The sequence below is a fragment of the Orycteropus afer genome, unplaced genomic scaffold (genome assembly GCF_000298275.1).
Source record: "Orycteropus afer afer isolate SDZICR_OR568_19922 unplaced genomic scaffold, OryAfe1.0 scaffold00112, whole genome shotgun sequence".
NCBI classification, from domain to species: domain Eukaryota; kingdom Metazoa; phylum Chordata; class Mammalia; order Tubulidentata; family Orycteropodidae; genus Orycteropus; species Orycteropus afer.
Genome location: NW_006921699.1, coordinates 9,253,271 through 9,270,153, shown reverse-complemented (window position 1 = coordinate 9,270,153; position 16,883 = coordinate 9,253,271). Strand labels below are relative to the sequence as shown.

Genomic DNA, 16,883 nt, shown 5'->3' with positions numbered 1-16,883 from the left:
TTGAACCTCCAGCCTTCTGGTTAGCAGTCAAGTGCCTTAGGCACCATGCTACCAGAGCTCCTTTTATACAGATATATATATATGTTGTTATGTGCAATGTCAGACCTGACTCATAACGACCCCTCCTTGGGTTTCCGAGGCCGTATCACTACAGAAGTATATTGCACCATCTTCCTTCCAAGTATACACACACACACACATATATATGTATATGTGTATGTGTATATATATATATATATGCATATATATGTGTGTGTGTGTGTATATACCTATATTTGCTTACTGACCAATTAAAATCAAAGCCCTTACGGGCCAGAAGTATGTCCTCAGCTATCAGCTGAAACTGGAAACAAGAAGACATGTAGGTGTGATGTTAGCATAAACTAGCTTTGGGTACAAATGCTATTACATTAATCATGAAAGTTGGTGGAAATATGCCACCAGGACAGTTGTCTTGGGACAGATTCCAGAATCAGTAGCCAGAGGGACTCTGATCCATCCTAACCCTCAGATCCTGCTCCCCTCCCTAACTCAACCCACCAGTCTTCTTTTCTATTACAGGGAATTCTGTCTCAGAGGCCCTTCCTATCTCTCTTTGCAATTTAACTTCTCCTCACACCCTCTTCTACCAAGTTAGCTGGACAGTCAATTCCAATTATGGATATAGTTTGATTTATTTTCTCCTAAGAGGCTGCTCAGACTCATGCAAACTCAACAGTCTCAGTCTAGCCCATTACAAATTTCCTGCTATGAAACATTGGGGAAACCAAGGTGCTCACATCAATTTTTTCCCTGAATAAGTTTCTTAAAAGTGTATCATACTCTGGATCCAAAACAGTTTAGAGCAGAAATGCCCTGGGTAAAGCTCTTAGAGACAATTGTCCTTTGATCATTTCATCTTTTTGGGAGCTAGATGCCAAAGAAAGCAAGCCCAAGACAACACGGATTTCCTGAGTTCTATTCTATTCTAGCCAGGGGCTTTTCTCCCATAGGTTCCTCTCTGACCCTGCTTTTAAAAATCCTCCCTCACCAACTTCTTCCTGCCTTTGTTCCCTTGTTGTGTGTCCTTTGGGTTAGAGTTTTCTTTGTGTCATGTTGGTGTGCCTCACTTGCTGCTCTCATCTTCCTTGGGTCAAGGATGATATTTTTCTCTGCTTTAAAAGCAGAGTGGAAAAAATTCTATGATACATAGTGAATGATATACCATGAAGTTGTCTTCAAAGCCTTGCTACACATACAAAAAAGGTGCCCATATTAAGGTAAATACATATTTGGGATTCTTTAATACACACTGCTAAGCTCTGGTGGCTCAATGGCTAAGTGCTTGCCTACTAACTGAAAGGTCAGTAGTTCTAACCCACCAACCATCCTGCATGAGAAAGATGTGGCAGTCTGCTTCCATAAAGATCAAAGCCTTGGAAACCTAATGGGGCATTTCTACTCTGTCATTAGGGTCGCTATGAGTCAGAATCTACTCAACAGCAATTGGTTTGGTTTTTCAGAATGTACAATGCTACTGGGTATTCCTGGAAGCATTATAAGTCTATGTACAAATAAACAGCATATTTGAAGCTAGGTTGCTTTTACTATGGAGGAAGAACTACAGCCATGGGAATTAAGAAAGGTCTACTTACAGGAGGGCAGAGTCCCAAGAAAGCCACCAATGTTTCAGTTGAGATCATTGTTCCTCTGAGGGAGCCATGGGAAGGGGAATGGTCTGCACTGTGTTCTCCCTCAGAACTTCTTCCCCTCTGGTTCGGCTGTTCAATCTGTTGAGATAACTTGTTCACAGAAGATAGCAGAGGTTGCATGGGATGGGATTTCCCCAGATATAGACAAAGAGGCTAATGATGGGGATTGCTACAAAAAGTCTCACTTCCATCTAATGTCTGAGCAATAGTATTGGCAGGGGCTGCAGGACCAAACCAACCTTTGATAGTGTCCTCACATATCACTTGTACTACTCTGAGTTCCCAGAAAATGAAAACAAGGACAGGTTACTATCTGCCTGAGATTTTTAAAGATGTTAATGTTGAATTTTGAGTGAATTCCAACTCATAGCAACCTCCACTGGGTTTCCAAGGTCGTAAATCTTTACGGAAGTAGATTGCCCCATCTTCCTTCATGGAGGTAGCTCTATGTGTATCATTCTTATGGTGAAAAGGGAATATGAGGCATTCCCCAGGAATCATTCATTGTACATGCCCCTTAATACTCAATGAGGCAAACAGGATAAAAATTGACATCTTATTTTCCACGGTAATCAACTGAAAAGTTAGTCCTTATCTGTGACTCATCCACAAGTCTCAGTAACACTCCTGTGGAAATTGGGTACTCTGAGAAGGACCAGAGCACAGGGCTACCTAAAGAAATAATGGCTTCTTCATATCACAGAGGGGGGAACAAATGAGTGAATGAGTATAGTTTTCTAAAATTTGAATTTTATTCTCCTAAATATTAAATATTGACTATTACCAGTTTTTCCTGATCAGGCTGCTGAGTCAACTAAACATATGACAAGTAGCAAAAAATATTTGGAAAAAAAAAGGATGTTTTTGTTGCAAAAACTCAAGCCAACATTATGAATGAAGCAGAAAAGAAGAGAATTGTGTATAAGAATATACCAGTGGACCATGCCATGGACCCACAGGCAGAAAGGAACTAGGTCCCAGAGAAGGTCGGGTACTATCTCAGCCTCTCTCCACCCATCTTCATTCTTCTTCTTTTAACTGGCTTATTCTTCTTAGTCCACATGGTGGAATATGGGTGCCCAGTTCACCAATGTTTGCCTGTTAACTCCTACTAAATGAAGAGATCCTCTCTTACCGCCAGCCCCCAATACCCAGAAGAGAAAACTTCACTGGCCCAATAACTGTCAGAGTTTCACTCCTAGTCCAATAAGCCATATGCAGGGGGCTAGATCAGCCAGTACAAATATGGTCACCAGGGACTCATATTGCCCATCTTGTGACCTATGCATTAGGACAGGGCAGTTGCAAGAGAGGGAGATGGTGGTGAGATGGGTACACACCCAAAAGGAAGGGACTACATGGGGGATACAATGTGTCAGTTCTCCTTCTTACCACAAAAAGCTTCATGGATCCAAGGTGAACACCACTGAGATCCACTGGGGAAACACTGAAGAAGTCCTTTTATTTTTTCAATTCCTCTGGAAATATCTTACACATTTATATACATATATACACACACACACAACATATATATATATATATATATATGTATTGTTTTTGTTGTTATGTGCCATTCAGTCAGACCCAGCTCACAGCGACCCCTCTTTGGGATTCCAAGGCAGTATCACACAGAAGTAGATTGCCCAGCCTTCCTTCTGAGGAATAGCTGGTGGGTTTGAACCACCAGCCAGTCTTCTGGTTAGCAGTCAAGTGCCTTAGACACCACGCTACCAGAGCTAATATATATATATATATATATATATATATATATATATATATATATATACACATACACACACACATACTACACACACACACACATAAATGCTTAAGATATATATATATACACGCACACACACAAACTACTAGGGAAGAGAGGAAAACCTTTCACCACTAGCTCATTTAATCCTTTAAGATAATGTGATAGGCTCTGTTTTACAGGTGAGAACATTGAGGCTCAGAGAGGTTAAGTAGGTAAACAAAGGTCACCCAAGTAGTAAATGACAGAACAAAATTCAAACTGATGTCTGAGTCCAAAACCCCACTCATGCTCTGTGCTACTTCTGAAACAAACCCTGCCCAGAAATAGGTTTCCTCTGGTCAGCCAAACAGCATAAATTGGAGACAAGCCTTTTGCCTAGAAGCTGGCTGTCATTTTCTGTGGCCTAAGACTTCTCTGGGCCCTCAGTTTACCAAGCGTTGATGAAGCTATACCAGCATCCCTGGGTCAGAAAGGGCCAGTACTACACCCAGCCACACCAGCTCTAACACTCAGACCACCCTCCCCTCACAGAGGAACAATTCAACCCTGAGCCACTTGTAGATTGTATACTGTTCAAGTGCTACCGATGCCATTTTCCTGTTTGCGTTTTGTTTTTGTTTTTGTTTTGTTTTTACAGTTCGTTGCTCATCCTAACTGTCAGCAGCAATTGCTTACCATGTGGTATGAAAATCTCTCAGGCTTACGTCAACAGTCTATCGCTGTGAAATTCCTGGCTGTCTTTGGAGTCTCCATAGGCCTCCCTTTTCTCGCCATAGCCTATTGGATTGCTCCGTGCAGCAAGGTACAGACTGCTTAAGGTGCATGTCGCTTGTGGTTATTTCTTCTCTCTTCTTAGCATGACCCAAAGTCAATTTTATTCAAATCAGCATCTGATCTTTTCTCACATTTAAAGAAAATAGCCCTGAGATACTTTTCACTAAGTGGAAAACCACGTAAGAGAGAAAATACTAAGGCTCCATTTGGGTTTTTAATCAGCATTCAAAAAGAGATAAGAGATGGAATAGGAAATTTTAAACATGTAAGCCATAATCTAAAAGGATCAATAACAGAATAGAGAGGGAATAAAGGCACTTTTCCCTTTTAATTATGTAATGCCTTAAGCATGTCCTCCAGTAGTAATAATAATAATCACAATAATGGTAATAATAGCCAACATTTATTGAGTACTTTCTCTTCTCTAAGCCCTTTTCATGAAATATCTCACTTCACTCCCTCAATTAATTGCCTTGTGACATATATACCTCATATCAGACTCAGAGAAGAGAAGGAACTAACTGAAACATGAAACTCACTGCTGTCGAGCCTATTCGACTCATAGTGACCCCTCCTTGGGTTTCTGAGGCAGTATCTCTATGGAAGTAGATTGCCCAATCTTCCTTCCGAGGAGCAGCTGGTGGGTTTGAACTACCAGCCTTCTGGTTAGTAGTCAAATGCCTTAGACACTACACCACCAGAGCTCCCAAAGAAGGAACTAGTAGGTGGTAAAGCTGAGAATCAAATGTGTTCATGCTGGGCCACTGCAGAGCCATCTCATCATCTTCCTTGTTTCCCTGGCCTCCTTGACAAGCTTCCGGCCCACATGGATAGCAACTTACATTACAAGAAGAAGAAAGGCAAAGTAAAGAGAGGCAGAGCTCACAAGGATACAAGGAAGGGGGAGGGTCTGGTGACTGTGCTGATAAACGGAGGGGAACCTACAGGGGCTGAGTTGCCATGCTGCTTGCTCTATCAGCCCCACAGCCCAGCCATTCTGGCAAAAGCCACAGAAAACACCAGCAGTCACTCCAGCTTCAGGCAACAGTTAGCACCTATAAGACCAAACCAGAAATTTTGAAAATAATTGTTTCATGGGTTTAAGACTGTCATTAAAGGTTCCAAAGCTGTATTTACCTAGTGATAGACTGAAAAAGGAATTACGCTTAGGTAATCGATATTCAATAGAAGGAATATGACAGGAAGATTAGTTCCACAGGGAATTTGATCAACTAACACAATCAATAAAAGTGTTGTCAGTAAACCTACCCTCTTGTCAACTCCACTAAGAGGGAACTCATGCCAGAATTATGGGCCCTGACACTTCAGGGCAGCTGATGAAGCTACCTAACCAGGCAGGCAATGAACTGACTGACATAGAGGAGCAGAGTGTCATAGAGAAATGTCAGGACTCAAATTCCTTCCCTGTAGAATCGTATTTAAAAAAAAAAAAAAAAAGAAAGAAAAAGCCCTTAGGCTGAATATTTGGAGTGTTCAACCTTATATCTATTGAGGTGTTTGTTTCTATGATAGTTTATCATGTAGTGGATTTTCATATGCCAGTTTCTCAAATGATACATTTATAGGTGAAGGCAATTTTTTCCATCCTTCACTGTGAGCTGAAAAAAACATAATAAGTAAAAAAAAACTAACCAGATTTAAAGTTGAATTGGAGCTGGTCACGGGTTTGAGACACATATTTTGAGGCTGGTACTCTCTAGTCTGTTCTGCAAATTGAATCGTTACCCACAGCCTCAATGTTTGAGGAAGCTCCCCTCCATTCTTCCTGAACCCAAAATCTGTCCACCCATTAAAATAACAGCATTGTGGTGGACAAAATGCTGCCAATCCTTGAGTTTGCTTTAAAACAAAATGTGACAGTTTCCATGAATCTGGAACTAGCCAATACCAGTAAATTTTGTCCTGATTTGCCTCTGACTGCCTGGTGACCCAGGAAAATATTTAGAAGGAAATGCCATGCCAGATGCTAACTTGTTTTAATTTTTCATAGGTCTGAAAAGAAGAATCTTGACCAAAAATACACAGATCTAATTCAAAAAATAAATAAATAAGAAAATTCTGGATTTTGGGGAGTCTAGTAAATCCAGGGGTTATTGCTTCCATTGGACATACTTATCACACCTGTATCAGTCTTCTGGAATATTCTAATAGAAACAATTACAGGAGACTTTAGTCCTGTGGCCGGGTCTTTCTTTCATCTGTTCAGGTACATATGATTGACATTTGATGCTTCCTGAGATTCCAAAAAGACTGAAAAATAAAGCACTGATGATAAACATGAGCTAATTATTAAGCCACTTGCCATATCTTTGCACTTTCTGGGCTCCAAGTCTAAGCTTGATGCAGTTTAAGAAGCATTGCTAGCTGAGTGACAAGCCTTAGTCTGTGGCATGAGATGACTCCTGGCAATGCTGCTCATTACAAGGAAAGACTCCCTCATTAAACAGCTTGTCAGACTTGCTCTGAGGCAGCCAAAGGACAGATAAAACAGTCAAAGTATTTTTAGTCTTTCTTTTCACCATTTAGAATAAAATCTTTTCAAGTTTGACAAAGATATTACTGGGGATTACAGAGGGGTCAGATCTGCCATGTAAAGAAACCAGCCCTCTTGAAGGGTTCCCAATGCCCAGAATACAGTGTCCTCCCAGGAGGAGTGGAACAGTGAGAGATCTGTTAATGTGCAAGTGTCTCTCTTGCCAAGGGGCCACTACCTTTATATCTGTTTAGTAATTCCATGAAAATGCAAATATAATTTCAAGGTCTAATGGTATTACACTCCCCTCAAAAAGAAAAAATAGATCTTGATATTCTTTTAATAAATCTGTTCATAAAATGTCACTGCTAAACCTCATTAACTGGCTAATATCCAACAACATTTAGCAAATGTTGAGATTTCTGTTCCCAACTTAATGGTGCATTTACTTCCTAGTCACTGCTGTCCTAATTCCAGGACTATAAGGAAGACCAAAATTACTTGATTAGCTTGCCAAAATGACCTCATCAGTTCTTTCCCATAGAATTCCCAAGGCTGTTGATTCTATTTTTACACTCTTTTAACTTTTGAGGGTCCCTAAGAAAGACAGTTAAATAAAGAGATCATAAGGTTAAGGGTATCAACAGGAGCTCAACTTACTAATATTGTTTAAAAACGTAACCATGTCACAGATGTGTTCATATGGTGATAACCACAGACTGGGAGCATGGAACAAATCTGTCAGGGTCAATAAGAAAAACAGGAATTTTGTTTTTCAGTTCTCGTTGTTATCACCAACATAGTTGAGGTCAGCTAGCCCCTTTCTCATTGTTATCACCAACATAGTTGAGGTCAGCTAGCCCCCTAAGAGGCTGGTGAATTCTTATCTGCATGGATGCTCTCACTTAGGTCTTTAGTAGAGAGTTCTTTTTCCTCTCTACAAGATCTCCAGTGCCAAAGGGCCTTTTTGGCTGATTAGGCTGTTTCCATCCTTTGCTATTCCATCCTCATTCACAATTTAGATTGCTGGACTGTGGCCATCTAAGAGCTGAAAAAAATAACAAATCTCCCTCAAGAGTTCAAACAGTGCCTCCATAGCAGGTGGGCTGGACAGAAGTCAACATGATGAAAATGTTAAGGAACTGCACAAGCTCCAATTATGTGTGAGAAAAGAACCTGACTTCCTCCATTACCTGTTGAACTTTGCAGCTTAATTATCCTTATAAATTTAGTCCCAGGACTCAGGCAAGGAGAGTTGTTAACAACTTTAGAATCCTACCCAATGGTTTTGAAGTGTGCAATCTATCAGTCCTTACTGCCACATAACTCTTACTTTTAAAAATATCAAAGTACTAGTCATCAACCCCTTCCTTCCAAACAAAAACAAGTAGTGAGAAAGTAATGACTCTGTAGCTTTTGAAGACCTCTGCTCTGCCTTCTAAAGCTGAGATGGCTCAGAACAGGGATGCTCAAACTATGTGGTCCAGGGACCTTTGTTTCCTCCACCTCTGCCCCTTCCAGAGACCACACTAAATAAAATCACAATGCAAATTTTAAAGTGCTGCCACAGAGTGGAAATTCGTATAAGGATAGAGTTTCAATGTTCTTATATTACAAATGTGTCTTCTTCTAAATCCAAGACAATAGTTCAGTACCCATGACCCAGCTAGAGTAGGATTTAACAGTGCCATAAGGCTGATCAAGAAGCTCTGGTGGTGTAGTAGAGAATGCATTTGGCTGCTAACAAGGTCAGCAGTGCATAACCCACCCGCCACTCTGCAGAAGGAAGACAGGTGATCTACTTCTGTAAAGATTTACAGCCTTGAAAACCCAATGGGGGTCTCTACTTAATGGAATCGACTTGATGGCAGTGAGTTTGGTCTTTTTTCAATAAGGCTGATCACTTTATAGTTAGCTCAATCTGAGCCCTACATCTCTCTCCATTTCTCCATTTACTTCCTTCTACTGTTTTTAGCCTGTGTCTCTCCCCGTTAGACAATCAGCAACTTAGAGGGACCAACTCTTAAAGTTTGCTTTCTTTTGTTTTTCATCTCTATTGTTTCCAGTACACAACACCATGTTACATATAATACCCTAAATAGGCTCATGGCATAACTATATGATTTTGTGAACCCTGACTTTCCAAAGTCAGTAGAGTTTCTAAGTTCCCCCTTAGGGGAATTTCCTGAGGCCCTGCCAGTGCCACCTGCTGAGTGCTTTCTATGTACCAGGCACTGCTCTAAGAGTTTTGTGCATATTAAATAATTTGTTCCTTACATCAACCTTATGTGACAGGCAACATTTTTTATTCCCACTTTTACAGATGAAGAAACTAAGAAACCAAAGATAAAAATCTATGGGAACTTAAACCTCTGCACCTCCCTAGTTACATTAGCGACATTATAGCCCTCAGAGTGAAATGTAAACATCTTAGCTGCTGACTAACTTTAGAAAGGACTTGATTCTGATCTTGAGTTGGCAGTACTTTTTCAGAAAGGAGGAGTCAAAACTACCATATGACAAAATTCAAACCCTTTCTCTTTCATTAGAAGTTCTGCATTCTAAATCTCACTATTACTCAGTATCTCTTCAGCCCCCAGAACAAAGGTAGCATTCAAATTGTAATGTGAGAACACTCTAATTAGAGATACCTAGGAGCTCTGGTAGCATAGTGGCTAAAGCACTTGCCTGCTAACCAGAAGGCTGGCGGTTCAAACCCACCAGCCACTCCTCGGAAGGAAGGTTGGGCAATCCTACTTCCGTAGTGATACTGCCTCGGAAACCCAAGGAGGGGTCGCTATGAGTCAGGGCTGACTCGATGGCACACAACAACAACAGTGAACATGCAAGGAGCTCTGGTAGTATAGTGCCTAAGGCACTTGACTGTTCAAACCCCCAGCCACTCCTCAGAAGGAAGATTGGGCAGTCTACTTCTGTAGTGATACCGCCTCGGAAACCCAAGGAGGGGTCGCTATGAGTCAGGGCCAACTAAACAGCATATAACAACAACAACTGTGAACATGCAAATATCACACACAAGTAAAATTTTGCTAAAGATAATTCAAAAATGGTTGCAGCAGTATAGTGACAGGAACATCCAGAAATTCAAGCGGGATTCAGTAGAGGACGTGGAATGCGGGATATTTTTGCTGATGTCAGATGGATATTGGCTGAAAGCAAAGAATACCAGAAAGATGTTTACTTGTGTTTTAGTGACTATGCAAAAGCATTCAACTGTGTGGATCATAACAAATTATGGATAACACTGAGAAGAATGGGAATTCCAGAACACTTAATTGTGCTCCTGAGGAAACTGGACATAGACCAAGAGGCTATTGTTCAAACAGAATAAGAAGATACTACATGGTTTAAAATCAGGAAGGGTGTGTGTCAGGGGTGTATCTTTCACCATAATTATTCAATCTGTATGCTAAACAGTCTGAGAAACTGGACTGTATGAAGAAGAATGTGGCCTCAGGATTGGAGGAAGACTCATGAACAACCTGCAATATGCTCAAAGTGAAGATGACTTGAAACACTTACTGATGATGATCAAGGAGTACACTCTTCAGTATGGATTATACCTCAAAATAAAGAAACAAAAATCCTCACAACTGAACCAATAAGCAACATCACAATAAATGGAAAAAAAAAGATTAAAGTTGTCAAAGATTTCATATTTCTTGGATCCACAATCAATGGCCATGGAAGCACCAATCAAGAAATCAGATTTCATATTGCACTGGACAAATCTGATGCAAGGGACCTCTTTAAAGTGTCAAAGAGCAACGATGTCACTTTGATGACTAAGGTGTGCCTGACCCAAGCCCTGGTATTGTCAATCACCTCATATGCATGTAAAAGCTGGACAATAAATAAGGAAAACCAAAGAAGAACTGATGCCTTTGAATTGTGATGTTGGTGAAGAATTCTGAAAATACAGTGAAACTGTCAGAGAACAAACAAATCTGTCCTGAAGAAGTACAACCAGAATGCTCCTTAGAAGTGAGAATGGCGAAACTTTGTCTCACATACTTGATCATGTTGTCAAAAGGGATGAGTACCTGGAGAAGTGTATCATGCTTGATAAGTAGAGGGTCAGCAAAAAAGGGGAAGACACTCAACGAGATGGATTGACACAGTGACAAATGCAACCATGGGCACAAGCAGAGCAAGGACTGTGAGGATGGCGCAGGATGGGGCAATGTTTCATTCTGTTGCACACAGGGCTGCTATGAGTCAGAGCTGACTCAATGGCACTTAACAACAGCAACAGTGAACCCTTCTCAAAAATTGTGCAGATTTTTAAGTCCTACATTATACATTTTGAGTAAGAATTTGAAGGGAAGGCATACTTAGGAATCACTCTAACACTTAAGAACACTCTGGCCTTAAAGATATGCATGTCTCTTCTAATGTTTGATCCTAAGTTTGCTTCCATTCAGCTTTCGAACTTGTAAACTGAGCCCTTCCTTGAGACTGTGGCACCTAGAGGAAAGTGAGGATGGCATTTGGTGAGGCATACTCAGGACAATGGATGGATTGACACAGTGGCTGTGATGATGGGCTCTCAAGTATAGCAGGGATTGTGGGGCTGGCGCAGGATCGGGCAGTGTTTCGTTCTACTGTGCATGGGGTCGCTATGAGTCGGAAATGCCTCAACAGCACTTAACAACAACACTCAGTACAAGACTGAGGAGAGAAACAGGAAACGTTGTCTGCATAAGCTACCACAGTCATGGTCGTATGGGGATGTGAAGACCCACAAACCACCCAGCCCAAGTTAGGTACTTACAGTGGTAGAGCACAGTTATACAGAGAGGTATGCCAAGAGTAAATGTAAGCACCCACCCTGAGGGCCTGTTAGAATGCAGTGCATTTGGATCTAATTAAGGGGCACTGAACTGAATTCTACTGAGCTGAATTACTCAATTGCTCTCACACTGATACATTTCCCAACGGAAATGTATAAAACAATAGAATTCAGGAAGTTTGGAGCAAGCCAGGGACTTAAGTTACTATAAGCTTGGATTTCTTGATTATGTCCTCAGCGGTCAAATTCATGACAGCTGCTTTAGCCTATGTTCTCAGACTCACCAGTTATGCAGGCAGAGTAAGCCAAAGCCTACATCTCCCAAAGCTCTACTCTCTCTTTTTACACCTAAAGCAGATAACCAGTTCAGCTTTAATGATTCTCTACCTAAGAACTGCTGGCATATACTGGTTGATTTTCTCCTTAATTTTGCCTCACCTGGTAGCCTTGAATAAAGAAGATTTCCCCAAGTGCAATCTGCTTCAAAATTATGTTTGCAAGCCAAACAGGAAATGTCACAAAAAAAAAAAAAAGAAAGAAAGAAAGAAATGGGGAACCATTGAAATGATTTGATCTCATTTGACCTTAATCTAAGTTTCACCAGTTACAAAGATGCTTTCAAGCCCAGAACAGGAGAGGAGCATCAATTGCTAACCTCCCTTTTCCTCCCCATGACCTAGATCAAGTGGGAGCTGAGCCCAGGGTAACCTTCTTCAAGGCCTTATCAGATATTTTTTCTTTACAGTTTGCAGTGTATCTAATAACTTTTACAGACTTACTTTCTGTCAGAAGACTAAAAACTTAAAGGGGATAACAAAGAGAACATTAAATTCCCCAAAAACATGCCTTCTGGCAAATCCCAAGACCAGCTTGGGTGCAACTGCATGCAGATTCCTATAATCAGGCTCCTCACCTCGGTGAGAAAATGGAGGGGCATCCCTATATCCTCACCCAGGTAGTCATCACCAAAAGACTTTTTGTAGACAACCTGGAAAAAAGATCTGGAAGACTAACAATTCCTTAAGACCCATGTCTAGCTCAGTATCCCTCTTCTTTTTCTGACATTTCTATGACATTTCTGGGAACCACAATATTGGTGAATCTTGCTCACTCCTCAGTATCCCTTCTCCCCACTACACAAGGCCCTACCTATGGTCACTTTCCATTTTCACTCACTTCTTATCACCTCCATTAGGGCTCAGTAACAAGAAGCAATGAGATGATTACTTAGGATGTTTAATATTCCAAGACCTGGTTGGGAAATTGGCCTCCAAGATGCCAACAATCAGTTAAAATGTTGAAAAACTCATACTAGCTATTTGACATAATAAAGTCAAAAGGAGACATGGTTTAATTCCATTTATTACTCATTTATGTGAAATAGTTTATTTGTCCTTATATTTAATCTTTGCATTTTGAATTTAACACAGCTGCCTATTGCCAAAAATACTCTGCAGTCCATATTTTTTATAAATAGTAAGAAAAAAAACCATTATATAGAAATGTCATTTGTAAGATGTTTAGGGGATCTATGATTTTCAGATAAACATCTTTTTCCATTCCTCAAGCCATTCTAATGTCATTTGACATGCAAGTAAACCCCAGTAAATTTTTTTTCCAACACAATAAAGGATTCCCAATGACCAGACCTGAGATGAAGGTCTTAAAGAAAATAAAAATTAGCTTTTGAAAAACAATTAAATAGGTGAGTTTTAGGGTATATGAATCATAATAAATCATTTTATACTAATAACTAGAATAAAGTAGATAATTACCATACTAAGGCATATTGAAAGATATCAAGCTACCTGATTTATAAATGTTAAGTATGGCCATAATTATGGAAATTTTACCTGAAGAAACTAGTTATTGATTTTCTGCTTAACCAATATTCTGTCTCTGGGCCGACATTTCACTCTAGGACTACTGAATGAGGCAAAATGTGAACATCAATTAATCAGTCACTCATTATTATTAACATACGCCTTGGAAAAGAAACCAAACTTCAGGGGAGGTTTCCCTCTTTGCTCTCATCTTATTAGTATACCTGGGTGAGGAGTAAGTCTTGGTCCTTAGACGGAAGGTGATAGCAGCATCCTAGAGGAAGCTCGTGAGTTCATCAACAAGCTATTTCAAGGACTCAATGTGCAGTATCCAAAGTAAGATATCCTTCTCTAGGGACTGGTCCTTCCTGATAACATGTCCAAAATATGTGAAACAAGGTCTCGCCATCCTTGCTTCCAAGAAGCATTCTGGCTGTATTTCTTCCAACATGGATTTATTTGTTTTTCTGGCAGTCCATGGTATATTCAATATTCTTTGGCAACACCATAATTCAAAGGCATCAACTCTTCTTCAGTCTTCCTTATCCCTTGTCTAGCTTTTGCATGCAGATGAGGTGATTGAAAATACCATGGCTTGAGTCAGGGGCACCTTAGTCCTCAAAACAGCATCATTACTTTTTAACACATAAAAGAGGGTTTTTACAGCAGATCTGCCCAATGCAATATGTTGTTTAATTTCTTGACTGCTGCATCCATGGGCATTGATTGTGGGTCCAAGTAAAATGCAATCCTTGACAACTGCAATATTTTCTCCATTTACTATGATGTGTTTACTGGTCCAGTTATGAGGATTTTTGTTTTCTTCATGTTGGGGAATAGTCCATTCTGAAGGCTGTAGTCTTTGATCTTCATCAATAGTGCTTCAAGTCCTCTTCAATTTCAGTAAGCAGTTAAAGCAGTAATTAGTGGGACATGCATAACTTTAAATAAATTTTCCAAGATACAATAAAAGTTGAAAACTAATAATCTAAGCCTAAAACTAAGGAAAATGAAAAAGAATAAAAGAGCTAATCCAAAGAGTATTTTTTAAATTATGAACTCTCTTGAGACTATTTTTTCCCCAAAATATGTAGGACATGAAATTCATATGCACCTGGTTATAAGTAACTAACGGTACAATCAAATGTAACATGTCAGTTTGTTATACTTTCCTTTCTCTTAGTCACTTCTACTAAGTTTCCTAAACAGAAAACACTGAACTCTGTAGAAAACAGATTTGGTCAAGCATCTAACAACAACAGAAAAAAAGTACAAAGGAGAAAATGTGTGGGTTCAGTTAGTAGTTTCTATCCAAGGTGGAGAATTATCTGGTTAAACTTTTAGCAAAAGCAATGTTTTAAACAGAGATCTGCACCCATCCAGAGTTTCAAGTTTAACATGTCTTCTACATATTTTGTTTCCAGCTAGGACGAACCCTGAGGAGCCCTTTCATGAAGTTTGTAGCCCATGCAGTTTCTTTTACAATTTTCCTGGGATTGTTAGTTGTGAATGCATCTGACCGTTTTGAAGGAGTTAAAACGCTGCCAAATGAAACCTTCACAGACTACCCAAAACAAATCTTCAGAGTGAAAACCACACAGTTTTCCTGGACAGAAATGCTAATCATGAAGTGGGTCTTAGGTAAGCAAATTGCTCTATCTTTTATTCTCTCCTCCCTAATCATAATGGGACATTATTAAGCTCTGACTTCTGAAACTCTTTCTCTCCTCTTCTGCACACTCCCAACTGACAGAATGATGAGTGGAAGACCAGGATGGAAGTCAGGGTTAACTTCTGTAGGTGGTGGTGTATACGATGCACAGACCTTTAATATAAACCCCAATTTTGAAAGAAAATGTTTAGGGAGCAATTTGTTAAGTATTTTTTATTATACACCCCACTGCTATTGAGTCACTTCTGACTCACAGTGACCCCAGTATGTTTCCAAGGCTGTAAATCTTTATGGAAGGAGGTTGCCTCATCTTCCTCCTGCAGATAAACATGTATTGAAAGTGCTTTTAATTATTTAAATATAGTCTATGAGAAACCATTAAGAAATCACAAGTTCTATTTCTAAAAATATATATACGTAAAATTGTATAGCTTGGAAGATATTTTTGTTATTCTTGAATACTGATATATAGCTGATTGCAGTAATAAATACAAACCTGAAAAGTTCAGAGAGTAACATCTCTCATATCTATGTAAGAAAAGTACAAAAAACTTCTGAAATTCTTCTTTGTGCTCCCAAGGCAATGACTCTGGAATATCTCAAGAAAAGTGTTATCAATTTTCTCACTGATTAAAAAAGGCTCTTTTTTTATCCAATTCATAAGAATTATTACTAGTAGGAATAAGCAAAATAAAATTAAACTCAAAATGGCTAAAATTATACATGGTAAATGTGTTAGACTTTTCTTTCTGACACTGAAAACTGAAAAATTTGGTTTAAAAAACTAGAATAGGTAGGAATAAAATTAAAATTACAAAAGCTATAATCATTGACATTCTATATAAGCAAAACCTTGTCAATAAATTACAAATTAAAAAATAAAAAATATTTGAATTTGATGAGATTATTTTGAGAATAAAATTGAAGCTAGAAAATATTAGGGAAAAAAATGAACTATGCAGTATAAAGATTTGATCAGTTAATCAAAATGGCCTAATGGTATTCATCTCAGATTTTGTTCTCTTGACAAAAATCCAACATTGGTATAATTTTCATTATGTTTATGTTCACAAATTCAGCATTGAAATGTATTCAGGATCAAAGTGTCTTTGCCATCGATCAACAAAATCATAAAGAAACACTTGAAAAGATAACCCTATGCCTAAAAAAAAAAAAAAAAAAAAAAACCAAACTTACTACCATAGAGTCATATCCAATAAATAAAGACCCCTCCTTGGGTTTCCAAGGCAGTATCACTACAGAAGTAGATTGCCTAACCTTCCTTCCGAGAAGTGGCTGGTAGGTTTGAACCACCAGCCTTCTGGTTAGCAGTCAAATGCCTTAGGCACTTGTGATAATTAAATATGACCTTAGAGAGCTAGAATTGGGCCACTGGGGAGCAATCTATGGATGCCCAAACTGAAAACAATCGGGAATATGGTCTCTAAGATGAATTTTTAAGCAAGCAGAGGGAAATGAGAAGAATGGTTTGATCCAAAGAGCAGAGGCAAGAAATCACACCATCCTTCCCAGGGACAATTAACCACCAACAACTTTGTAGCCAAAGGCTGTATGTAGTCATTGGCACTAAAGTTGGAAAGAGACATTGAGATCTGTTGGAGACTGAGTTCTGTGGCCTAAATTTCAGAGTCTATTCCAATTCTCCCCTAGTTCACTCCATGAACCATTTTCATACTGTTGTTACATGCCGTTGAGTTGCCCCCAACTCAGCGACCCCTCCTTGGGTTTCCGAGGCAGTATCACTACAGAAATAGATTGCCCAACCTTCCTTCCAAGGAGTGGCTGGTGGGTTTGAACCACCAGCCTTCTGGTCAGCAGTCAAGTGCCTTAGGC

At 39.5% G+C, this 16,883-nt stretch overlaps 1 protein-coding gene across 1 annotated transcript in view; it reads left to right on the top strand.

Moving 5' to 3' along the window:
- TRPC7 (transient receptor potential cation channel subfamily C member 7) overlaps positions 1 to 16,883 on the top strand; it is a 266,316-nt gene that overhangs the window by 146,233 nt on the left and 103,200 nt on the right. Inside the window, exons 4-5 of the mRNA XM_042781375.1 lie at positions 4,091 to 4,255; positions 14,782 to 14,998. Coding sequence (XP_042637309.1) covers positions 4,091 to 4,255; positions 14,782 to 14,998 — 382 coding nt within the window. The remainder of the gene's footprint in view (positions 1 to 4,090; positions 4,256 to 14,781; positions 14,999 to 16,883) is intronic.